The following is a 26,107-nucleotide window of genomic DNA, read 5'->3' on the forward strand; positions in this document are numbered from 1 at the left end:
AACAGAAGGCACCTCAACTAGGCTGCTGTCAAACCAGACAACACTTCAAGGGCTCATCCACACGGTGATTTAGTGAGTGTTTGGTGCTACTCACATCACTTTTTAATGATTCACATGATGTTACTGGTTAACAGAAGCTATCATGCGGTTTCTCCCTGTAAATCTGCACTAACCCAATCTGCTGATAATACGAAAAGTTTAGCACAATACGGCTCCAGTCCGCTCCACACATCTTTGAAGATGGTTTGCTTCGATGGTTTTTAGTAGGCAGGTGAATCATCACTTTCAGCTCTTCCCTTTTCTCTGCCCACTAACTTTCCCATGAATTCCATTTTGTTTCCGGTGGTTTATCTAGCAACTTCCGACTGCTCTGTCCTCCCCCCCTTCACTGTTTGCTGAAGCTCTCCCTTCTTTCCTCTTTCTCCTTCAGTAAACTTCCTTCACTCCTTGCAACAAGCGATGGGGAATTGAAATTGGATTTTATCATTCTTTCTCATATTCTCAATCTTTGCAGAGAGAATTTTGAAGTGACATCTCTCTGTGCCTGGTTTCCAATTTTTCTAAAAAATCTTAAGTGGATTTTTTTTAAGTTGCCTCAAAAATATTGATATTAATATCAATATTTTAAAGAAAATATAAATATCAGTATTGATATTTTCTCAAAAATCAATATCAGTATTTTAAGAAAATATTGATATTAATATTTTTTCAAAATATTGATATTATTGATATTTTCTTTTAAATATTGATATATTTGTTTTTCTTGGGGGGAAAATTAACTCAGAAAAAAATAAGGGGCAGTGGAGAAAGGGGGGGCAGATGACCCCACTTCTTTTCAACCCCAAACTTCAGGAAGTGGTGGGGGCAGGAGGGAGTGGAAATACTGTGCGGGTCAAAACTATTTGCACATGCCCAGTAACTGAACAACCAGAGGGAATAAAAATGTACAATTAGAGGCAGGACCACAAGGAAACAGCAACACTAATCTTTCCCAGAGGAATGCCTACTTGTGTGAATGGAAAACAACGGATTTGAAGCTACCATTGGGTGTGGTGTGGACTTTGCAAATCTATTATGATGGTAAAAGCAGTGTATTTGCTACAAAGAAATGCTCCCACATGGATAAGCCCCGAAACATTTGCTACGAAGAAATGCTCCCACATGGATAAGCCCCAAAACTCCCACAGGCATGCCTAGACTCATGGATCCCAGCCACTAAATCAATCAAGCTTATATTTTTTCCCTTTCTTCTACTAAGAACACAGATCATTTTCCTTTGCAACTACCCCTGCCAGCTCTGATAAGTTACCTGGAAATAAATGGGGACTGACTCATGTACTATATTCTTATCAGAAACTGACCGTGCAAAGAAAACATGTATATTAAATACAAATATATGTTTTTAAAACATGTTTGATACAGAACATACTACAGGACTGCGGACTGCAGTTCAGCTTTCCACTAATTCTTTTGGACTGCATTGTGTGAAGCAGGCCTGAGCAGGGTGTATTCCAAATAAGGTTTTCAAACAGGCATGCTAGATGATTTCATTTTCACTGTGCTCCACTAGATGTCACCCTAGATTGCTGTACAAGTGTTCTCAAATTACAAGTTTAAGAATGAATTTTCAAAACTCTCTCAGCATCTTGGCTTAATCATTCCAAAGTCAATGCAGTTGTATGTGAGCTTTAATTGTGCCTCAGGACTATAGACCAGACTGATTGTCCTCGTCATTTTCATCGACCATCTTGCAAAGGCTCTTGGCTTCTGTTAATGTAATCCAAATCCTGATTTCAAATAGGCCCCATCAGGCATCTGATTTTGGGTGTCATGAAAGGGCATCCGATTGTTAGTTGTTTAATGATTTATTATTGTATCTTTATATTCTCCGGGAGAGACACTTGTGGGGTTTTCTGCGTAAGGTGTCAAACTTGGCCAGCCTTTGGCACTATGTACCTTGACATGTGTGTGTGTGTGGGAAGGCATTTTCTGCTCTGTCTCTGGCAGAAATAGCCCTGTAGTCTTGGGCCAGTCCTGAGGTTATTGTTTGCTGCCCAGGGGACACATCAGGAGTTATGTATAAGGCATACACGAGATAATGCCTCTTGGGGTTTTCTAGGAGAACATGATTATAGAAGCCGAAAGACAGTAAACGTTTTGTTGAGAGAAAGGGCAGGGCCCTTAAAGAGGGGCATAGTGGCAGTTCTTTTTGACTTGACTAGGCTTGGGATGTTAAGCAGCAGCAGAGTTGGAACCTCTTCACTGATATACTTGAATGCTTCCACTGTTTTGTGTGCTGTTTTGTGATTCATCAAATCAAGATGAATGCTCAATAAATAGCTTGTCTGGAAGTGACCCTAAGCAGGTGAAAAAAGACAGGGATACAGGCAACTTTTTCCCAGAGTGTGACACGAGAGAGGAATTGTTTAAGACAGATTCAAGTGGGCTCCTACTGGGAGGAAGGGCAAAATATAAATAAAATAAATAAATAAAATAAGTGCATACTGGCAAATTCAGGTTATGCAACAGAAGTGGATTTGAAGCTGTTGTGCAGCAGACTTGCTTTTTAAAAATTAGACTTTTTGCAGAAAGGAAAGTGATGGAAAATGCACTGAAAGGTATGGGATAACAATTATTTGATGCAACATTGTATAATCATACAAACAAAGCAGAATGAATGCTCAATAAACAACCATCATGTAACCTCCCACAAAGTTTGTGCAAACAAATCAAAATGAATGCTCAATAAATAGGTTGTCTGAAGGTGACCCTAAGCAGGTGAAAAAAGACAGGGATACAGACAACTTTTCCTAAGAGTGTGACATGAGAGAGGCATTGTTTAAGACAGAGGTGGGTAACATGTGGCTCTCCAGATGTTGGACTCTAACTACCATCAGACCCAACCAGCATGGCCAATGGTTAGAGATGATGGGAGGTGTCATCCAACAGCATCTGGAGGACCACAGGTTCCCCCACCTCTGGTTTAAGAACTTGAGAGAAGCATAGTTGCTCATGGTGCCCTGCCCACACTCATTCCACTATTGCCTCCAATAAACTGGTTTTGGAAAGGTTTTTAGTGTTTCAAAATCCTGCAAAAACTTGTTTTCCTAACAACAACAGTGCATAAAAAAGTGTGTGTGTGTGTGTATCGGGTACTTGTGTCTTTTTAAAGCAAACAACTGTCTCTATGCCTGTATACCTAGCCTGATCCATAGTATTCTCCAAAGTGACTGTAACCCAGGAGCTATCCTGAACACTTCCCACCTGCTAGCAAGAAAAGGAGAGAACGACTAGAGGGGAAATGGAAATGTGTCTGCGAAAAACACACTGTGTATGGATTTAAGTGAGAAAGAGACCATAGTCGGAGACAGCATGCTTCTGAATAGCAGTTGCTGGAAATTGCTGGGGTGTGTGTGGAGCTCTGGCACTGTTTGCAGGCTTCCCATGGGCATCTGTGAGAACAGGATGCTGGACTAGATGGGCTACTGGCCTGATCCAGCAGGCTCTTCTTATGTTCAGAGAGAGAGAGAGAGAGAGGGAGGGAGAGTGAGAGCGAGAGAGAGAGGTGTCTTATCTTAGACTTACATGCAAACGGAATCAAAAGTAGTGGTCTCATTATTTTATCACATGAATGCTATCTCAGGAAATCTCCAGTAAATACTGAACTGCAGAGCTTGGAAGTAATTTGTTACAAGTAACGAATTACTTCTAATTCATTACTTTTTTGAGTAATGGGTGGGTAATTCCTTTACATTTTGATTGTAATAGAACTAGGAGTAATTTTACTACTTTTGTGGAGTAATTGTAACTTTTCCAGAATTACTTTTGGGCATTACTGGGGGGGGACAGGGGAAGTCTTCTGCTCTTCTGATCTGTGGATGAAAATCATGTGCCTCAAACTGGGCTTCTGTGCAGTGTTGCTCTTTCCTCATGCTCTGTGGATGGGTAGGAGGTGACGAGGGAGGAGGCAGAGAGTGAGACGGGGTGGAGTGGAGAAAACAATTATTTAAAAAAATGGATAGTGGTGGTGAAGAATGGAGTGGAGGGGAAAAGGATCTGGAGGTCAAGAACATGGATAAAGGAGGAGAAGGAGGCAGCAGCAGAATGGAGATAAAGAACTGTGGAGGTGAAAGATGACAAGATGTGTATGTGTGTGTGTGTGTGAATACTGTTTGCACATGCCACACAAAGTGGCCACCACCACCCTCTCTGGCTACTGTGCTGCATTTGCAGTATTTTAACTTTTTTGCATCTCAGGGGAAAATGTTTGCTTGAGTGAGTGTCCCTTAGTTGGTGGCAGGGCAGGGTCTGGGAGGTGGTTAAGTGAGAGAGATTATGCTTGCTGGCTGAGTGGGGGGGGTGGCACTTGGTTTGACATGCAAAGATCTGAGCAGTGGCCTCAGCCTCCCTCCCCACCACCCTTACCAGCGGAGAGACCACCATTGCTACCTTATGCATAAAAAGAATTATTCTACTACCTCTGTATGTGTGTGTTTATTTTTAATGTAGTTTTAGGCTACTTAGATGTGCAGCAGCCAAGGCCAGCACCTTGTAGGCTTTTTTAAAAAAGTAAGTGAAATGTAATTGTAGTGATTACTTTGGAGGAAAAGTAAAGTAATCAGTTACTTTCAGAGCAATTGCAATTGTAACGGTAATTTCTACTTTTTTGGGCCATGTAACTGTAACTGTAATTTATTACTTTTTAAAAGTAATCTTCCAAGCTCTGCTGAACTGAAATGTGAAGTTGATATTATCAGCAACACAGTTTTTGCAAAAGCAAAACAAAACACTTGAGCTTATTTCTTAAGATGAACTGTAAGGCATTTAACCGTTCCTGTATCTCATTACTGATGAAGTTATTTGATGGAAGCCAGTGTGGGATCGGAGGAAACTCCACTCCTATTTATTATAGTAGAAATGTAGTTAAAAGTGAAATGGGTGGATTTTATTTCTTGGCTGAATTTTCTTCCTGATTGGGAAAAATGAAAAAAATGTGTTTCACTGAAAATTTAAAGTAAAGAGGATCTCTTTCTCTCCACATAGGAGTTCCACTCCATTACTTGGCTATGACCAAGAAACAGAATGCAGAGCAGGGCTTTGGGTTAACAGTGAGATTCTGTTGAATTAGAAAAATATAAATCCACAGTTCAAGTGAGTGCACATTGCTTAATTGTCCAGAAGGATGTGCTTCCAATTGAATGCAGCATTCGCTCCATGGGTTAACATCTTGACCGGTGGCTTAATCATTTGCCATTTTTTCTCTTCTTTAAGCTCTTCACAGAAACACATGCCCAATGAAGGTATCTAGTAAAGTAGAGAAGATTTCAAGAGGGTTTTGTTATGGCAAGAAGGAAAGTTACCCCATATAGGCCAACACTACCATGAGATAACTGAATAGCTTTCATTACCCAAGAGAAGGGGCAAGTCACTTGAGACTTTTAAAAGACATAAATAATGGATTACTAAGGCTTGAAGAAAGGAAGTGACTCAGGAGATCCAGTAATTGTGCTGTGTGTTCCCAGCGGCGTCACTAGCGGGAGTGCGGGGGGTGCAGATCTCTGGCGCGCGCCCTCCCCGTTGCATGCATGGGGGTGGCTGGCCGTGCATACGCATGTGTGTGCATGCTCACCACATCCTCCAGGCTGATGGTGGAAGGCCCGTCCCGGCTTCACCGCCAGCGAGCGGGCGCCTGCTTTTGGTGCACACTGGACCGGGTGCCGGGGGGCCCTTGGTGAGCCCCCAAATCTTGTGCTGAGCACGCGCATGCGTGCTAGGCCAGCCACCCTGTCCATGCCCCTTGGAGGGTGCATGCCGGAGGGGCACCCAGCCAGAGAAGCAGGCCTGGGAACGCTGGCGCGCCTCCCTTGCCCTGCCGACGCTGCTCCCGGTCTCACCCGCCCACCTCCGAGGAGGAGTTGGCTGCTCTGACACTGACCCGGAGCGCTTCTCGGCTCCTTTGCCAGGCAACGGCGCGGGGCGGGGCAGCTCTTGGTGTCACCCCCCTCATGGTGTCACCTAGGTGTGGTCCGCACCCCCTGCACCCCGCTAGTGATGCCTCTGTGTGTTCCTTCCTTCACATGCCTTATCAATAGCACTAAAGATACTGCCAGCCAAATTCTTCTGCTTCCAGCAATTTTCAAGAGTAAGGAAAAGGGCATAGTTCCATCCCAGATTTGACTCCCATTAAAAGGGAACAGGTATCAGAGGATGGTAAAGACTTCTGCCTGAAATCTCGGTGCTCTGATCTAGCTGGGCAAATACTCTTGCCTTAATAAAAGGCTGCTTCCTACGTTTCTAAGAGTGAATGTGTACACACATGTATATGAATGGAGAACAGGAAGATAAAAAGCTGCCTTATACCGAATCAGACCACTGGTTCATCCAGCCCCTTACTGTCAACTCTGTCTGACAATGACTCCAGGATCTAAGGCAGGGCGCTTTCCCAGCCCTTCCTGAAGATGCCAGGGACTGAACCTGGGACTCTCTGCATGTCCTCTACCACTGAGCTATGACCCTACTGCTAACCAAATCTTAATCTCTCGTGGTCACGGACATTAGAGAAACAAACCTAAACAACCGTGTGATTTAGAGAAGCATATATCTCCTTACCTTCCGAACAAACTGGGCAAAGTCACTGTTCTTTCTGGCAGGGAGACCCACTAATGGTCTGGTGAACGAATCTAGAGATGAGCCATGGGCAACAATCAGGATGGTGCCTATTGTTAGAAATGCATCTCCTTAGAATTGTAGTGCAAGGGTGAGGAACCTCAGGTCAGGGGGGCAAAGGTGGCCCTCCAGGGCCCTTGTATCTGGCCCTTGGGACTCTCCTCAGGCCACACACCTCACTAGATTTGCTTTGCACCCTCCTTAAGTGTTTTACCTGGCTGGGATGCACCCTTGAACTTAGATAATGACTCTTGCTTGTCTGGATGGAGGTGTGGGAGTACAAACTAACCTACTGTACAAAGGTAAAATCTACATTAATTGTTTTGCTCACTTTGGCCTTTGACCCCGCCCCCACCCACCACTGACTGGCATGTGGCCCTTGGAAAGTTGCCCAGAAGGGAAAGTGGCCCTCCGCTTGAAAAAAGGTTCCCCATGCCTGAAGTACAGGGTGTGAATAGTACAAGAAATACTTGAGAGCACTCAGATCTGCACATATTATAAACCTCCTATATTTTAGCAGCCATACAGGCAATTTCATATGGCAAATCTTTGCTTGTGATTCTGTCACTGAACATACAAAATAATGAAATCAAGAGTTAACAAAGAGTTACCTTCAGTTGCACAGGAGCCAACAATCTGTTTGATACTCGCAGAGCATCTGTTAACATAATCCTCATAGTCTTCGGATGGCATCAGAGAAGAAAGAGGACAATTACATCTGTTAATGAAATCCACTTGGTTAACATTTGTTGCCGTAAAAGACACATTAAGTCTGGAACATTTGAATACCAATCCCTGCTTCATTACTAAACCTGCTTGGTGGTTTTAGAATATTTGTCATTTAGAGCAGGGGTGGGGAATCGGATGTGGCCAGTCAGCCGGATTCGTATATCTCCCAAACCCCTGTAAACCAACTTTGATAGGTGAGCAGGACCACCCACCTGTCAATCACCTGATGTCATAATGACATCATTGATTTATACCTGTCAAAGTTCAAAGGAGGTTGTCATAAGCACTGAGCAGCTGATTGGCAGTAATAGCAACCTCCTTTAAGGCATACTTTCAGTGCCAATCAAGAGACATGATGTAGCCGCTGATCAGCTGTTACAGTGAGCCCCTTTGAAGTCTCTGCAGAGACCCTCTGCAGAGGCAGCAGTTTTAAGGCACTTCCTCCAGTGCGTTGAGTCCAAACTGATTTCTCTGGAAAGAAAGAAAAATGCTGTGTTTAAGTGAACCATTTTTCTCTCTCTCCGGAGGAAGTGGCTTGGATTGCAACCTTCTCACTATCTCATGTAATTTCATTGGCACAGCATCCTGCTAGCCCTGAGTTTCACTCTGTTAAATTTCTTTTCTTTTATTATTTCTTTCATTAATTAAATTTATATCACATCCTTCCTTCTTAAGAACATAAGAGCCTGCTGGATCAGGCCAGTGGCCCATCTAGTCCAGCATCCTGTTCTCACAGTGGCCAACCAGGTGCCTGGGGGAAGCCCACAAGCAGGACCCGAGTGCAAGAACACTCTCCCCTCCTGAGGCTTCCGGCAACTGGTTTTCAGAAGCATGCTGCCTCTGACTAGGGTGGCAGAGCACAGCCATCATGGCTAGTAGCCATTGATAGCCCTGTCCTCCATGAATTTGTCTAATCTTCTTTTAAAGCCATCCAAGCTGGTGGCCATTACTGCATCTTGTGGGAGCAAATTCCATAGTTTAACTATGCGCTGAGTAAAGAAGTACTTCCTTTTGTCTGTCCTGAACCTTCCAACATCCAGCTTCTTTGAATGTCCACGAGTTCTAGTATTATGAGAGAGGGAGAAGAACTTTTCTCTATCCACTTTCTCAATGCCATGGATAATTTTATACACTTCTATCATGTCTCCTCTGACCCGCCTTTTCTCTAAACTAAAAAGCCCCAAATGCTGCAACCTTTCCTCGTAAGGGAGTCGCTCCATCCCCTTGATCATTCTGGTTGCCCTCTTCTGAACCTTTTCCAACTCTATAATATCCTTTTTGAGATGAGGCGACCAGAACTGTACACAGTATTCCAAATGCGGCCGCACCATAGATTTATACAACAGCATTATGATATCGGCTGTTTTATTTTCAATACCTTTCCTAATTATCGCTAGCATGGAATTTGCCTTTTTCACAGCTGCCGCACACTGGGTCGACATTTTCATCGTGCTGTCCATTACAACCCTGAGGTCTCTCTCCTGGTCGGTCACCGCCAGTTCAGACCCCATGAGCGTATATGTGAAATTCAGATTTTTTGCTCCAATATGCATAATTTTACACTTGTTTATATTGAATTGCATTTGCCATTTTTCTGCCCATTCACTCAGTTTGGAGAGGTCTTTTTGGAGCTCTTCGCAATCCCTTTTTGTTTTAACAACCCTGAACAATTTAGTGTCGTCAGCAAACTTGGCCACTTCACTGCTCACTCCTAATTCTAGGTCATTAATGAACAAGTTGAAAAGTACAGGTCCCAATACCGATCCTTGAGGGACTCCACTTTCTACAGCCCTCCATTGGGAGAACTGTCCATTTATTCCTACTCTCTGCTTTCTGCTTCTTAACCAATTTCTTATCCACAAGAGGACCTCTCCTCTTATTCCATGACTGCTAAGCTTCCTCAGAAGCCTTTGGTGAGGTACCTTGTCAAACGCTTTTTGAAAGTCTAAGTACACTATGTCCACTGGATCACCTCTATCTATATGCTTGTTGACACTCTCAAAGAATTCTAATAGGTTACTGAGACAGGACTTTCCCTTGCAGAAGCCATGCTGGCTCTGCTTCAGCAAGGCTTGTTCTTCTATGTGCTTAGTTAATCTAGCTTTAATACTACTTTCTACCAGTTTTCCAGGGACAGAAGTTAAGCTAACTGGCCTGTAATTTCCGGGATCCCCTCTGGATCCCTTTTTGAAGATTGGCATTACATTTGCCACTTTCCAGTCCTCAGGCACGGAGGAGGACCTGAGGGACAAGTTACATATTTTAGTTAGCAGATCAGCAATTTCACCTTTGAGTTCTTTGAGAACTCTCGGGTGGATGCCATCCGGGCCCGGTGATTTGTCAGTTTTTATATTGTCCATTAAGCTTAGAACTTCCTCTCTCGTTACCACTATTTGTCTCAGTTCCTCAGAATCCCTTCCTGCAAATGTTAGTTCAGGTTCAGGGATCTGCCCTATATCTTCCACTGTGAAGACAGATGCAAAGAATTCATTTAGCTTCTCTGCAATCTCCTTATCGTTCTTTAGTACACCTTTGACTCCCTTATCATCCAAGGGTCCAATTGTCTCCCTAGATGGTCTCCTGCTTTGAATGTATTTACAGAATTTTTTGTTGTTGGTTTTTATGTTCTTAGCAATGTGCTCCTCCAATTCTTTTTTAGCATCCCTTATTGTCTTCTTGCATTTCTTTTGCCAGAGTTTGTGTTCTTTTTTATTTTCTTCATTTGGACAAGACTTCCATTTTTTGAAGGAAGACTTTTTGCCTCTGAGAGCTTCCTTGACTTTGCTCGTTAACCATGCTGGCATCTTCTTGGCCCTGGCGGTACCTTTTCTGATCTGCGGTATGCACTCCAGTTGAGCTTCTAATATAGTGTTTTTAAACAACTTCCAAGCATTTTCGAGTGATGTGACCCTCTGGACTTTGTTTTTCAGCTTTCTTTTTACCAATCCCCTCATTTTTGTGAAGTTTCCTCTTTTGAAGTCAAATGTGACCGTGTTGGATTTTCTTGGCAATTGGCCAGTTACATGTATGTTTAATTTAATAGCACTGTGGTCACTGCTCCCAATCGGTTCAACAACACTTACATCTCGCACCAGGTCCCGGTCCCCACTGAGGATTAAGTCCAGGGTTGCCGTCCCTCTGGTTGGTTCCATGACCAACTGGTCTAGGGAATAGTCATTTAGAATATCTAGAAACTTTGCTTCTTTGTCATGACTGGAACACATATGCAGCCAGTCTATGTCCGGGTAGTTGAAGTCACCCATTACTACCACATTTCCTAGTTTGGATGCTTCCTCAATTTCATATCTCATCTCAAGGTCTCCCTGAGCATTTTGATCAGGGGGACGATAGATCGTTCCCAGTATTAAGTCCCTCCTGGGGCATGGTATCACCACCCACAACGATTCTGTGGAGGAGTCTGCCTCTTTTGGGGTTTCGAGCTTGCTGGATTCAATGCCTTCTTTCACGTATAGAGCGACTCCGCCACCAATACGTCCTTCCCTGTCCTTCCGATATAGTTTATATCCAGGGATAACCGTATCCCACTGGTTTTCTCCATTCCACCAAGTCTCCGTTATGCTCACTATATCAATGCTCTCCTCTAAGACCAAGCACTCCAGTTCTCCCATCTTGGTTCGCAGGCTCCTAGCATTAGCGTACAGGCACTTGTAAGCAGTGTCTCTCTTCAATTGTCTTTGGCACTTGTGGTTAGGCCTGTGGTAATTTTGCTCTTCTGAATTTATATCCTGTGCCCCTGCTCTCACAATGCCTACTTCTAGGCCTACCCCTTTTAAAATTTCATCATTTCTTTGTTTTTTATCCCAGGGGGGAGGTTTATTCCGAACCGGACCTTTCTCAGCTCCTGTCGGGTTTCCCCCCTCAGTCAGTTTAAAAGCTGCTCTGCCACCTTTTTAATTTTAAGTGCCAGCAGTCTGGTTCCATTCTGGTTCAAGTGGAGCCCGTCCCTTTTGTACAGGCCCGGCTTGTCCCAAAATGTTCCCCAGTGCCTAACAAATCCAAACCCTTCCACCCAACACCATCGTCTCATCCACGCATTGAGACTGCGAAGCTGGGCCTGTCTGGCTGGTCCTGCGCGTGGAACCGGTAGCATTTCAGAGAAAGCCACCTTGGAGGTCCTGGCTTTCAGCATCCTACCTAGCAACCTAAATTTTGCTTCCAGGACCTTCTTAAGAAGTCCAGGGCTGCAAAAGTAGCATTGTTGCAAAATGGCTTGTGATATAAAGGGGGGGGGGCAGGAAAGGATTTTGGTAGCAACTCCCTTTAAAGCTGAAGATGTTGCTCTGTGCTGAATAATACAATAAACAGATAAGGACCCCCTGACACATGTATGTTCAACCAAAGTTACTTTTATCAGTTGAACAATTTTCACCGGTGAGCTATGCAAAGTGGCCATTTGCCAACAGGATTCCAAGAAGAAGATTCAAAGATGCAATCAGTCCAGCTCCTGCTATTGTTTCCTGTTCTGTTTGAGGTTTTGCAAACTTGCAGAAACTGTACTGAACCACAGAACTACATTCCCATAGAGCGTTAGGAAATAGAAGACTAAGTATGGTTCATGGGAGTGTAATAATAACTACTTTTGCAAAGCATGCAGACTCTCTATGCCTATAATGCATAGTGCTATTAACCTTCTGAAAATGTGATTAAATGTAGAATCTGAGCTGCTTTGTTTCTAAAGTGTTCATCCCCTATCCCCTGTGTCACCACATTACCAGTGGCTGCTCTTGATTCTTTCCAAACAGTTGCTTCTCAGACATTTCTGTTTAAACCTTTCATATACAGTAGGGCCCCACTTTCCGGCACTTCACTTCATGGCGCTTCGCTAATGCGGCGGTTTTGAATTGTATCCATGTTCCATATGTTTGGCGCTTGTTCCTTTTTTGTGGCGGAAAATTGCCAGAATACAGAGAGATGCTGAGTGCACAAATTGATGGTGCCCGACGCCCTTCTCGGACTCAGCTGCTGAGTGCATCATCAGAGCTTGGAAACATTCCTTTTTTAAACTACAGTTGGGCTGATGGGAGTTGTAGTTCAAAAAAGGAACGTTTCCAAGCTCTGATGATGCGTTCAGCAGCTGAGTCCGAGAAGGGTGTCCAGCACCATTTTATTGTTGAGGGAGGTGGCGGAGGGAAAGTGAGTGTGTGAGCAGGCAGGGGGGAGGGCGAGTGGGTGAGGGTGAGAGGGCGAGTGGGTGAGGGTGAGAGGGCGAGGGGTGGGCAAGCGGGCAGCTCCCTCCCTGCAATCTGCGAGCACTACTCCACCACCATAATGAGGGTGAATGAGCAAGCGAGTGGGGTGGGGTGGGGGAGAGGGTGATGTATGGAAAAGTGGGACATTGAACAGTTGCAGCGCGGAGAGCTTTGGGGCTAAGTGCTGTCAGCTGGAGCTCCCCGCGCTACAGCTGATTGATGTTCCACTTTTCAGCAGTTTTCGCTTTTCGGCGGAGGTCTGGTCCCTAACCTGCCATATAAGTGGGGCCCTACTGTATTCTGACACTAAACTGGATCAGGGCAGGGTGGCTAACCCCTGTTTTCAGGCCTGATCTGACACCACAAGCCAATTTTTCTTGTCCCCCTCCACAAGACCTCACCAATTTTGGTACCAGCGATAAAATAATTTTTGGCAGCAGTGGCAAAAAATAAAAATAAAGTAGACACAGCACTGGAATAAGTGGAGCCCAACATTTGGATGGGGATGCAATTATCCCCCTCCGCAATCTTCAGATTGATCATTTGATGTGTGGAAAGGGGGTGATTACCCCTCCCTCAGTTGATCTGCTTGGAACAGCTGAGGAGGAGGGGACTGTGTGCCTGTGCATGTGTCTGAGTGTGTGCATCTTGTGTGTGCATGATAATGTGTGGTCTGGCCAAGAGAGAATGTGGCCCTTGGAGAAAAAAGGTTAGCAATTCACACCATAGATAATATGACAATATTATACACCATAATGGCAGCATTATCAGCTGCACCATTTCAAGAGATCTAATATTCTCTGCAAAAAAATCCCTAGTTTCAATGGAGATAAGACTGATCAGGGCCAGCCCCAAGCATGCCGGGGCCCTTGGGCACCAGCCTGCCTCAGGCCCCGGCACTCCCCTTCTGCGATTCGCAGCAGGATTGGTACAGCGGATCGCAGGCGGGAGATCCTAAGCCGCCCGCCATTCCCCTGTTCTACTTACCTTTCTCTGTGCTGTTTTTTCGGCGGCACGCACTGCACACACAGGTTTGCCATCAATCAAGATGTCGGGCAAGGTTTGCCTAAGGGGCTGAAGCCTCTGCTGCCATCTTGGTTGATGGATGGGAAGGAATAAACTGAAGCTGAACCCTGACAAAACCGAGGTACTGTTTGTGGGAGACAAGGAAAGGTTGGGGGATGTTGACCTGGTGCTCAATGGGGTACAATTGTCCCTGAAAGACCAGGTCCGCAGCCTGGGGGTCATTCTTGACTCCCAGCTGTCCATGGAGGCTCAGGTCTCGGCTGTGAGCCGGGTGGTGCTGTATCAACTCCATCTGATACAGAGGCTGTGCCCCTACCTTCCCAACCATCTGTTCCCATCTGTGGTACATGCCCTGGTCTCCTCTCACCTAGAGTACTGCAATGCGCTCTACGTGGGGTTACCCTTGAAAATGGTCTGGAAGCTGCAACTGGTACAGAATGCGGCAGCTTGCCTGATTAAAGGCAGGCGCTGGCGAGATCACATCACTCCAGTGCTGAAGGAGTTGCACTGGTTACTGGTTGTTTTCTGGGCCCAATTCAAGGTGTTGGTTCTGACCTTTAAAACCCTATACGGTTTCGGCCCAGTCTATCTTATGGAGGGCCTCCAACATCATCAGGGATGCCGCTCAACAAGACCAGCCTCAAAAGGCCTTCTCTCTATCCCACCAGTTAAAACAGCTAGACTGGTGAGAACTAGGGAGAGGGCTTTTTCAATTGTGGCCCCCACTTTGTGGAATTCCCTCCCAAATGATCTCCGCCATGCCCCCTCTATGATGAGCTTCTGCCCGGCCTTGAAGACCTGGCTCTTCAGGCAGGCTTTTGGGGTGGGTTAGGCTTTATTATTATTGTTGAGATTTTTAATGTTTTAATGTATTTGTATGTTTTTATTTTGCATGTCGCCCAGAGTGGGCAGCCAGCCAGATGGGCAACTAATAAATTTAATAAATAAATAAATAAAAAATCCAGCCCCTTAGGGGAACCTTGGCCACCATCTTGATTGATGGCAAACCTGTGTGCGCAGCATGTGCAGCCACAAAAAACACCAGAGAAAAAGGTAGGTGAAGTGGGGGAATGGTGGGCGGCTCTGAAGCTCCTGCCTTACTATCTGCGGCAGGATTGCTGCCATGGATTGCGAAAGGGGAGTGCAGGGGCCCTCACCTGGCTGCCCTAGAACCGGCCCTGAGACTGACCTTCACCTTCCCTTCTGCTTTCTAGCTCATTAATGGAGAGATTGTTTTATTGCACTGGAAGAGTCTATTTCTAAACTCTGGTCTACGTGCTACCAACAGAGTACGGATCTGGTCTTCACCCACCCCCTCGCACTAGCCCAAGAAGCCCTCTTAATTAATTGGCCTCCCTTTGTACCACAGCGCTTGCTTATACCAGACATTAGCACTGTTCCTTCATCACATCTGGACACAGGGCTTAAGAAGAACAGCTCTGCTGGATCAGGCCAAAAGTCCATCTCCTCTAAAGTCCTATTTCTAATAGTGGCCAATCAGCTGGCTTCAGAGAGCACATGAGTAGGGCAGAAGGGCAAAAGCCCTTCCTTGATATTTATCAACCAAAAATTAGCTTTCAGTTGGGTAGAAGCAAGCCTCTTGTATCTGATCCTAAGGCCAACAATATATATGGACCCTCATATGCTAGCAAAGAACAAAAGCAAGAGAATTACTTCATGCTTAAGGATGCAAGTGAAGCATCCGTGTCCAGTTCTGCCAGATCTGCCTCTTACAGGATGCTGTAGTAGCCAATAACTACAGGAGCAAATAGAACTTGGCTGAACATATCAGAAGTTGGCTTCTGGTGCATCCATCCAAGGCCAGTGCCAGGTATGACTGGGCCCCTGGCCACAAGCCTGCTGGGGCCTGCAGCACCATTTGCCTCACGCATGCTCCATGCACTGTGTACGCATGCCTGTCATCACCCAAGATGGAGATGGGGACATCAACCCCTTAGGGATGCCCCCCCACCATCTTGGGTGATGGCAGGCATGCATGCCCATCACATGAGGCACATGCACTGATGCACTAATGCAACAGGTAGGTGAGACAGTGGGCTTATTTAAGCCCATGTCACCTGTATTGGGGGGTGCTCCCGTTTCATGATCCATGGCAGAGTTGGGTCACTTTACCCTCCCACCCTAAGAAGGGGCCCCTCAGTGGGCCTTCTGGGCCACAGGAGCCATTGGTCATGGACCATCCTGGCCATGCACTGGCGCCAGGCCTACATTCAATTGCTATTCAGGTAAATGACTGTTACTAGTGTTGATAATGAATAGAGACTGTGTAATATTCAGCTACTTGAGTGAATAAGAACTAGGAATGGAAAGATTTGTCAATTTTGGTTCTCAGTTTCTTATTTAAATGCAGTTCTCCACATTTCTGCAGCAATGTGTGATTATTTAAAAACAACATCCTCATGAAAAACTCTCCAGGATTTTAGTGTAAATTTCTTCTAATAAACACATTTTTTGTAGGCAGTTTTGACTAACGTACACATTTTTGCAAACATTTGCTTGTCATGTAATGCATTTTTGTATGTTATTTTCATTTAAAGATTGGTTTTTATATATACTTTCCCTTAACATAATGCATTTTTGTAAACATTGTTTGGTTGGCAAACTACACTGCAAATTGTATAAATGCAAATTGTGAAGGATGTCTATGTTTCAGTTCTCATACTGTTTTGGAAAGTGCAAATTTGATAGATTCAGCTTGAAATGTGAACTGAATCTAATTTCTCACCCATCCCTAATAACAACACACTTGCTACATCCTGTTAATTATGTTGACCATAAATGGAAGGCATGTATGTGTTTGGTTCAGTACTGGTTGGTCACACTTTCATAGTCACACACCATCAAATTTTGACGTTATTCTAGAAACATGCTGATGGTTTGTCTTGCTCCAGACAAACAACGAGCTGTAACAAAGATTTATTCTTGGTATACCAGTTGTGGTTTGTCTAGGGGAATCAAGCCACAAGCCCAGGTTCAGATATAAAGCTAAGCCAAACCATGGCTTAGCCCTGAGTAGCATGGTAGCTGCAGGACAGGGGAAAAGAGCAGAGTAGCCACAGTCTTCACTCTGGGAACTCGCACATTTGCTCATTCACGCTAAGCCATGATTTGGCTTCACATTCCATGAGAAATGGGCAGCTGTAATTGCCGAACTTACTTACTTGTATGTGGTATCTACACTGTAGTTGACCTCTGTCAATTCTCTGTGTGTCATAAAAGAGGGTGTAATTGTGCCTGCCTCCCATTTAGTCCATTCAAATAGTCCAGGTTCTATACAAATCTTAAGTTTTTGTTCCACATCAAGCCCTGCAATGATCAAAGCAGATATTAGAAAGTAATACAGAACTCCATATTTAGGCCTGAATCATGCATTCAGTAAACTTTTTTTAAAATCTTACTAATGAACCCCTTTGTTGTGCCAACTAGAATATGCCATGTCTCAAAGGTCAATTATTTTGTTCGGGTTATGGTTTTCAATTAGTGTGCCTCTATGGATCACTATTGCATCACACTCCAGATTTTAATGGGGCACAGTTTTCATTGCTAAGTGTACTGCCTAAACACTGAACTCCATTGCCAAAAAATACATTTCCATCGGGCTATTACTATGTAAAGGGTCAGTTTTCAGAACAACAGGCAACTCTCCCTGTTTCATTGGTAACAAAAGTGTAGCCACATAACATCATTTTCATAGGAGTGATATGAATAATTGTATTCAAATTTCCCATTCTTGGTAATCAAATAAAAAGAACCAGAGAATAACTAAAGTGAGAAATGGCTCTTTCTCACTTAATACTATATCAAAAGTAGTGATGTCACTGAAATCTGTAATGACAAATTTATCAAACTCATAATACCCAGCTGTACTACCAAACAAGTGCCATTTCCTCCAAAAGATTTTTCTCCAACTTAGAATGATAAGCAAGCTTCTAGAACATACACACTCAATGTTCAGCAAACCAGGCACTCAAGGACTCAGCTGTTTTGTGGGTGCATGCATAGAAGGTGCATGTCATCTTTCTCTCAATAAAAATCTTGCTGATTGTCACAAAGCTTCAGGAACAATAAAGCCAGCTGCTTTAGGGGGTGCATGTACAGAAGTGCTTTAATGTTACATGTATTGTTATATCCATACTAGACTGTTGTTCTGTGCTGTTAAGTGGGGCTGAGTTTAAAGACAGCTCAGAAACAGAAAGCAGCTGCTTGGATGCTTATGGATACCAAGCAGGTGGAGCATATAATGCCTACGCTGTACCAGCTGCACCTATTTGTTTCTGGGATATGTTTAAAGCACTGGTAATGACCTTCAAAGCCCTAAACTGTTAGGGCCCAGGTTATTTGAAGGACTGTCTATGGCCATATGAACCTGGCCAAGCCTAAAGATTGGCCCCAGACACTGAAATCGGTTAGATTGGTGGGCATGAGACCTTTTTGGCTGTGGCTCCATAAGGAAGATACAGTCTTTTTTTAAAAGAAGTGTCGTTTTTCTTTCTTTCAAGCAGCTCTCTATTGTTTTACTGCTACTGTATAATGTTTTTAGTTTTGGATTGTGTTTTTATTGGGTTTTTTATTATCTTTGCATCACTGGTCTGATGTGAGGTACCTTGGGAGCGTTGTGTCCTGAAAGGCAGCATACAAATATTATTTATTTATGAATGAATGAATGAATGAATCTGCATAGTCTCATTGAAGCTGATGCTGATTAGTGTGATCTATTCGACCAGACACCCAAGAAATCTTGCAAACATTTTACATGGTGGTTGTGCTCCATCTAGATCTAAAACCCTTTCTTATTGGAACAGATGAATCCAATCTACAGTTCTCAGGAAGCAATACAATAATGCACACATAATGCATGCATCAATACACATGCACCAAAGTTACAAGTAGGGACAAAATTCTTGGAAAGCAGATGAACTTTGATCAAGAATGCTTGTGTGCATTGAGCCATTTGCAATTGAGCTGAAGGAGAAGCATTAGAAGGGGATGCACAAAGAGACAAAAAAGGCATTCTTCAAATCATGAAGGAATATCCTCTTAGCCTATAGGCACAAGACCTGCCCACTCAACCCTAGGGGTTGCTCAAGACTTTTTACTGCCATGGTGGAGCAGGAAATGCTCCCCCACCCAAGTCAAGGGGCATAGTATCAAAGCCAGTCAAGTTATTTTGATACCTGAGCATAAAATCCCTCCATGGCAGTAAAAGAAAAATGAAACAATAATAAATTATCAATTTGCTGCCGTTCAAGGCACCCAAAATCAACTGCCTGAAGTGGCCCCCTTGGGCTAATGGTAGAGTTGGCCCTAAGAAACTGTTTAAAAATAAAAAATCTGTCAGAGGGCAACTGCCAGCAAACCACAGGCCAGTTCAGTGGTGATTGATTCAAAGGCCTGTCTTACCCATAATGTTAAATGATAGTTTATTAAACTATAGTTTATTAGGACCATGGCTTAGCATTATGTGTGAACCCAGGCCAGCAACTTAATTATGCTTTTAAAACTACAATTAAAGGTGACTTGTTAACCAAGGTTTATATCTGGTTCATAAACCTTAGTTAACATTTGGTGCTATATGTGAACCTGGACTTCCTACTTGTGGTTAAGGAGCTGTCACTGCCCAAATGCTTTACAGCCACAAATGAAAAGCAGCAAAAAATGCAAACTGCCTTCAAGGCTCAGCTGGTCTTGCTAGTGTTCTTAACTATTCTGTTAAGTGACCATCTGTTAGACACCTCAGCTTTAACTGTGGTTTATTAACTATTGTTAATGTTAATTGTAGTTAATGTTAACCATGGTTTAGTGTTAAACCAGAACCAGACCAAAATATCTCTCCTGTAAGAAAAGGTCACCTACCTTCTAATACACACTGAGCAGTTTGGATACAGCGCAGTGCTGGGGAAGAGTAGACACAGCTAACCAATACTTCCTTCTCCAGTAGAGCTTCTCCTGGGAAAGAGAACACACACACACACACACACAATCCCTCTTCATAAAAAGAAGAAATGGGTGCAAAACGCGTTCTCACACATATCTGTTTGTATTTTATTATTATTATTATTAAAACTTATTAGTCACTTGTTACCAAAAAGGTTTTAAACAATTAGGAGGAAACAATGAGGAGAAACTACCAGAGTCTTTGTGGAAATGTGGTTGAAATATATAAATCTCAATAAGGCCACATCTGCACAGTACATTTAAATCACTATAATACCACTTTAAACTGTCCTGGATTTTCCCAAAGAATCCTAGGAAGAATCCCAGCATCCTATGGGTGCTGAGAGTTGTTAGGAAATCCCTGTTACCCTCACAGAGCTACAATTCCCAGAGTTCCCTAAGATGTATTGATTGAATGTTCTCTGAGAGTTTACATTTATTTTATTTTTATTATTTCACAAACATTTCCAAACCGCTTTTCAGCTCTAAAAAGAGAGCCCTTAAGGCAGCCTGCAACAGTGAAATATCAATACTTAAAATATTCAAAGCCGAAAAATTCCCAAACAAAACAAAACACAAATTGTCAAGTCCTTAATTAAATAAAATTAAACGATACTGAAAGCTTAACTCCCCCCCCCAAAAGGGGCCAGTCTAACCTTCCTTGGGAGACTGTTCTACAGTGGAGGTGCTGCCACTGTCTGGCACCACTACCAACTGTATCTGCCTTGGGGGCAGAATGCAGAGCAGGCTTTGGAAGATGTCTGTCATTGACAGGCAGGGTAATCCAGGAAGTGGTGGCCCTTCCAATATCCTGGTCTCCAACCCTTCCTTCTGCTTCTTCAATTTCTGATTAGCATACTAAAAGGTTACCTATTAGTCTAGATTGGAAAATACCACAACACGATAAAGGAGGATCATATTCAAAGTTCTTGGTGCCATCTTTTCGGTTTGGTAGGGTGGTGGGGAAATTGAGGTCTGCTCGATAATATTTTCCTGGAACAAAACAGAATATTTTTACTATTGGTGTCAAACAGTCTTAGCAAATCTAATCTTATTTGTCTTACATTTGTCTATGATACATTATGGCCTAGCTGTCTTTAGAATGCTTTCTAGTACAATCTCAGCTCTTTTCAGAATACATAATGCCCACCCACCCCATATTAGCCTAAGGACCGGATTCTAAACTGTGATGCACAGCCCAAAAAAGTGAAACTTTATTAATTCATGGTAACCCCATTTCAAAGTAAAGGCAAACTTGGGCGCTCATAGGGAGATCATTTCCATTCTCAATTGGGCTTCCAGGGAGCAGATGAGCTAATCATTTTTGTTTCTTCATTGCTGTTCATTACTGTTAACATGATACATTGCTTTAGGTCAAACCTGCTGTATCAGATCCCCAACCTTCTACTTACCATCTGCATCAAAACACTGCTGTAACCAAGACTTCCCAAACACCTGATCTACCCTTTCTCCATGGCGAATCACCAACAGGCCTCTTTGGACTGTGGTTGTCTTAGAAAGCTGGAAAAAATTGCATTACAACTCTGTTTATTAAAATGACAGGCACTGTTAGACAATCTGAAGCATACATGAGCAGAAGTGTTATTGACATGGGCTGCACCGGCATGGAATCTACAAACTGGTACTCCTATACATTTTATCTTAAGCATGTCAACCAGTGACACCGACAATCATCTTACTATGACAATGATGCAAGTTCAACTCATGGTAAGAATGTAGGAATTGCCATACTAAATGTCATACTACAAAGGGTTGTATTCAACTAAGCCCTACTCAGAGTAGATTCATTAAAATTAATGAACCTAAGTTAGTCATGTCTATTAACCTCAATGGGTTTATTTTAAGTAGAACTAGCATTGAATACCACCCAATGTCTGGTTTATATAGTGAGATGGGAAATCTGTGGCCCTCTAATTTGTTGCTGGACTATAATTCTCATCATCTCTAACCATTGGTCATGGTGGTTGGGGCTGATGTTTGCCAAAGTTCAACAACACCTGAAGGGAACCACATTCTGTCTCCAGAAGAAATGAACCAGATATCTCTAAGAAGCTCCTGAGTAGAGTATGAGATATACTGCCTCTGTACATGGATGTTCCATTTACCTATCATGGCTAATAGTTGTTACATGGCTAGCTATATTGGATAACTGAGATTCTCATAATGTGGGTTCTACAAACTGAGGTTATCATACTTTGGACACATAATGAGAAGACATGATTCACTAGAAAAGATAATAATGCTGGGAAAAACAGAAGGGAGTAGAAAAAGAGGAAGGCCAAACAAGAGATGGATTGATTCCATAAAGGAAGCCACAGACCTGAACTTACAAGATCTGAACAGGGTGGTTCATGACCGATGCTGTTGGAGGTCGCTGATTCATAGGGTCACTGTAAGTCGTAATCGACTTGAAGGCACATAACAACAACAAAACTTTTATGATAATTCCACTAAAAGAGGACACCGTCTAGGAGTACAAAACAGTCTATTAACTTAACAAGCTTTCTCAACCTGACTAGAAGAACTGCTTGCATGGTGGAGATCCAAATGTAATGCATAAAATAGCCCTAGGACTGGGAGACCCGTGGCCCTCAAGATGTTGTTGGACAATACTCCCCATCATCCTTGACTACCATGCTGGCTGGGGCTGATGGGCTTTGAAAGACCAACAACATCTGGAGGGCCACTGATCCCCTGCCCCTTACCTAAGATTTTGAGAACTGGTTCACTTCTGAAAATAGCAATCCTCCTTACACACTTCTGATAATGTTACCCTTTAGTCCTGTTTTGTACAGCAGCTTTACTATTACTAATGTTCATGTACACATTATAGAAGGAAGATATTCAAAATCCAGTTACCTGAGGAGGAAGCATTTTTGCTGCAATTTTTTGCACTGGATTTGCATTTTTCTGTCGAATGCAAGGCTGATTCTTAGGAGGTGATCCTGAATGTAGAGTGAACATATATTGTCTGCAAGGGAAATTTGGATGCCAGTGACTAAGAGGGATAAGAAAGCCTCTGGGAAATCTGAGCTCATACTTCTCTTTGAAACCAAATGCAAGGTCTGTACTATGTGACAGAAAGGCCATCTCCATGCTGAGCAAAGCTTACAGATGTACAACTATGCTGTACTGAGTTCCCAATTTCCTTATACCGTTGAAAGTGTGAGGGACAGCCTCTCACACAGCCATTTTCTTGTGAATACTGGAGATGTATGGTAGGTGTGTGACATCTGTTTATTTACAAACATTCAAGCTGAGCATAGGAGAAAAAACAAGCACCTAGAAAGACCATGCAAGAAAGACCATGACTTAAGAACTAGAAAGACAACGCTAATCTCCAAAGCACTTAGGAAGATAAGGTTAGACTGTAAAGCATTTTGAAAGATAACGCTGGCCTCTGAAGCAGCATCAGTTCTCACAAGCAAACAGCATACCCTTGGAGTCCTTCCTCCAAACTCCTTCTTACATAATTGCAAAATGTAGACTTCTGTTTACTTCATGGCCACACTCTGTCTAGCAAATTATTTTTCTTCAGCCCCCACAACAAGCAGAGTTTGTAGCCAGCAGCCTTTGAAAAAATCCATCAGTATTAATTAAGCAAGCATCTTCTTGCTGGTAATATTCATTAAAGAAGCATCGTTAGCCATCAAATATGCAAGACTACATATAAGGGTATCTCCTCATTTGATGGCCACGACAACATACTAGGAGGAAGGGTGGGATATAAATCTAATAAATAAATAATGCATAATTCACTCTAGTTTCTATTCAGTGAGCCTGCAGTGACATGCTAAAGAAAAGTTATATAAAATTTGGACCTGGTTCTGTTCATTGGTTGCTTTGCTATTAATTCTTGAAACACTTTTGTGGCTGTGTGTATGTGCATGCACACAAGCATGTGTTGTCATACCCTGGATTTGGCTTTCAGCACATTTCTGCTAACCCACAATTAGAGAGCAGCACTAAAAGCCAAGTCCAGAAATTAGGTGATGGAACAGACCGATGGAAATCAACATAGGCTAGGTTTATCCTGTGCTTAAATAATTGTGAGTATAGGTCCTCATATTGGTGATACATTGAACAGGAAGTATGTAAGGGCTCTTTTCTTCCTGCGCTTTGTGTGAGAACTAAACATCATCTAATCCCTGCAGTCTGAAAGGTCTTCTAAGGTTTATAGTCAGTACCATAGAGATCATCTTCAGGCTAACACCTGCATCAGATTTAATGACCTAGGTCTTCTTCCCTCAGAATTGTTCCGCTCTCCCATTTATTCTGTTTCCATTAGTCATTAGGAGGGGCAAATCGTCATGCAATGCACAGCTGTTCTGGCCGTAGCCCCATCGCACTTTGGAAGTTTCATCATGCAATGTCTGCCTTCATTGGCATGAGGTAGGGCTGGGCAAATCTGTCCATTTTGTTTTCTCTCAGATTCTCATTTTTCTATTTTTAAGTTCGGTTCTCCACATTTCTATATCAGTTTATGATGTTTTTTTTTTAAAAAGTCTTCATGAAAATTCATCAGCATTTTAGTACTAATTTCTCCTAATGTACACATTTGTGTATACAATTTGGTTTGATATAGACATTTTTGCCAAGCAATTTCCCCCGATGTAACACATTTTTGTAAGTTATTTTCACTAATATGTGCATTCATATGGACACTTTACCTTAGTATATGCATTTTTGTACACTTTCCTTGGTTGGACGACAGCACTGCATAATTTGGAGAAATTTCAAACGATGGCTGTTTTTCAGTTTGTGTATTGTTGCAGAAAGTGCAAATTAGGTAGATTCACCTTTAAATGCAAACTGTGTTGAATTCCCCCCCCCATCCCTAGCATGAGGGCAAGAAACTGTTTCTTTTTCTAAATAAAACTGAGATTCTCAGGATGACAAATCCTGTGCTTTTTCTGCACTTATGCAACATGATGGAATACTATATTGCTGTCCATTATACAGCAATCTATCTACACAGGGTTGCTTTAGCTACTAAAAGTGAAGAGTAACATAACTCCTTTTATTATATCAATAGAAAACAATATGGAATAGTAAAGTGTGCATATATTCCATTAAGAAATCTGAAAGTCAGTAACACTAACCTGTGCTTGACCCAGGTATCCGACTCATTGGCTTTTTCTGTGTAATTTTCAGGAAGAAATCCCCGGCATCCAGTTCTATGAGAGATACCAATGACCCAGCCATCACAAACTTCAGTTTGTTGTGCCCGGTCAACATAAATCAGATCTCCAACATTCAGCATGAGTTCATCAATGTTCTGAGGCTTATACTGGTACAAGGCTCTCAAAAGCTAAGAGAAACCAATCAAAAAGAGGAGAAAGTTGAATTGAGGTATGTTTTGTTAAATCCAGGAATACGTGGAGACATTGCTAACATCTGCTTCAATGTTATTTGATACACTGCTCTGATTTTCTTTTAAACAATGGACATTAGGCCACAATTCTGCTTTATTAAGCAGGCTGATAATTTAATATGGAGCTAACAATACAGTCATACACATGTTTACTCAGAAGTACATCCCACAGAGTTCAGTGGAGCTTAGTTCCAGAAAAGTGTGTGCATAGGACTCTTGTCAAAGTCCCATTGATTTCAACAGAACTTGCATAAGAAGAAGGAAGTGTGCCTTGATGAGAGCAAAAGCAATCAGATCAGGAGAAACCTTAGGGCTGAAAAAAGACAGCTCACATGCTTTACTGTTCATGTTATTTATTTATTATTTATAAATATATTTGCATACAGCTATTTCATTTAAAATGCATCAAAGGGGTTAACAATGAATAAAAATCGTACAGTAAAAACATTAAAATATAGTAAAAACAAAGATCAACTAAAAACATAACTGCAGTTATCTGATTATGGTAATATGATGTGTCATATGATGTGTGATATCTTATCACAAAAGAAGCTAAAAGCCCTTTTCAGTGGAAGTGGCTCACTGAGTGGGATGGAGGCACTATGCCAGCTTCCCATCAAGTGAGTCACTGTTGCTTACCAGAAAGGAGAGGGGTAAGGCAGCTGGTGTGGCGCAAATGCACTGGTGGAACCAATCTGGGTCTCTTGCCAGTACATTTCCATTGTGCTGACCTCTCCACCATTTTGCCCTGGAAAGCTGCTTCTCCTTTTCAGATATTCTTCTCCATGAGTTCACTCCATGCACACTAAAGGTAAATCTTTTCAGGTATCTTTTTGAGTAAAGTTCTGTTCTTACGCAGATGGCCAGTTCCAGTAGGTGGTTCTTAGGGAATATTGTTAGGCTTGGTGGGTTCTTCAGTATGGGATCCTGCTGGAGTTGCTTCTGTCCTCCATAGTGTTTAACATGTACATGAAACCACTGAGTGGGGTCATACAGAGTTTGGGAGTGCATTGTCATCAGTATGCTAATGACATACAGCTCCTTTTCATATTCTGCAGGTGAGACAGTGCATCTCTCTGAATCGACTGAGTGGTGTGCAGCCTGCTCTAAATGGGGTCACACTCCC

The 26,107-nt window shown here is 42.9% G+C and overlaps 1 protein-coding gene across 1 annotated transcript in view; it reads right to left on the reverse strand.

The window, feature by feature from the left end:
* Positions 1-5,166: 5,166 nt before the first annotated feature.
* Positions 5,167-26,107, reverse strand: part of UBASH3A (ubiquitin associated and SH3 domain containing A) — a 32,352-nt gene continuing 11,411 nt past the window's right edge. Inside the window, exons 6-14 of the mRNA XM_061629461.1 lie at positions 24,710-24,918; positions 22,467-22,578; positions 20,999-21,107; positions 20,457-20,579; positions 19,506-19,598; positions 16,814-16,958; positions 7,278-7,384; positions 6,610-6,716; positions 5,167-5,304 (exon numbers count right to left, since the gene is read on the reverse strand). Of these exons, the coding sequence (XP_061485445.1) occupies positions 5,167-5,304; positions 6,610-6,716; positions 7,278-7,384; positions 16,814-16,958; positions 19,506-19,598; positions 20,457-20,579; positions 20,999-21,107; positions 22,467-22,578; positions 24,710-24,918 (1,143 nt within the window). The remainder of the gene's footprint in view (positions 5,305-6,609; positions 6,717-7,277; positions 7,385-16,813; positions 16,959-19,505; positions 19,599-20,456; positions 20,580-20,998; positions 21,108-22,466; positions 22,579-24,709; positions 24,919-26,107) is intronic.

This window comes from Rhineura floridana, chromosome 5, assembly GCF_030035675.1.
Source record: "Rhineura floridana isolate rRhiFlo1 chromosome 5, rRhiFlo1.hap2, whole genome shotgun sequence".
NCBI lineage: Eukaryota > Metazoa > Chordata > Lepidosauria > Squamata > Rhineuridae > Rhineura > Rhineura floridana.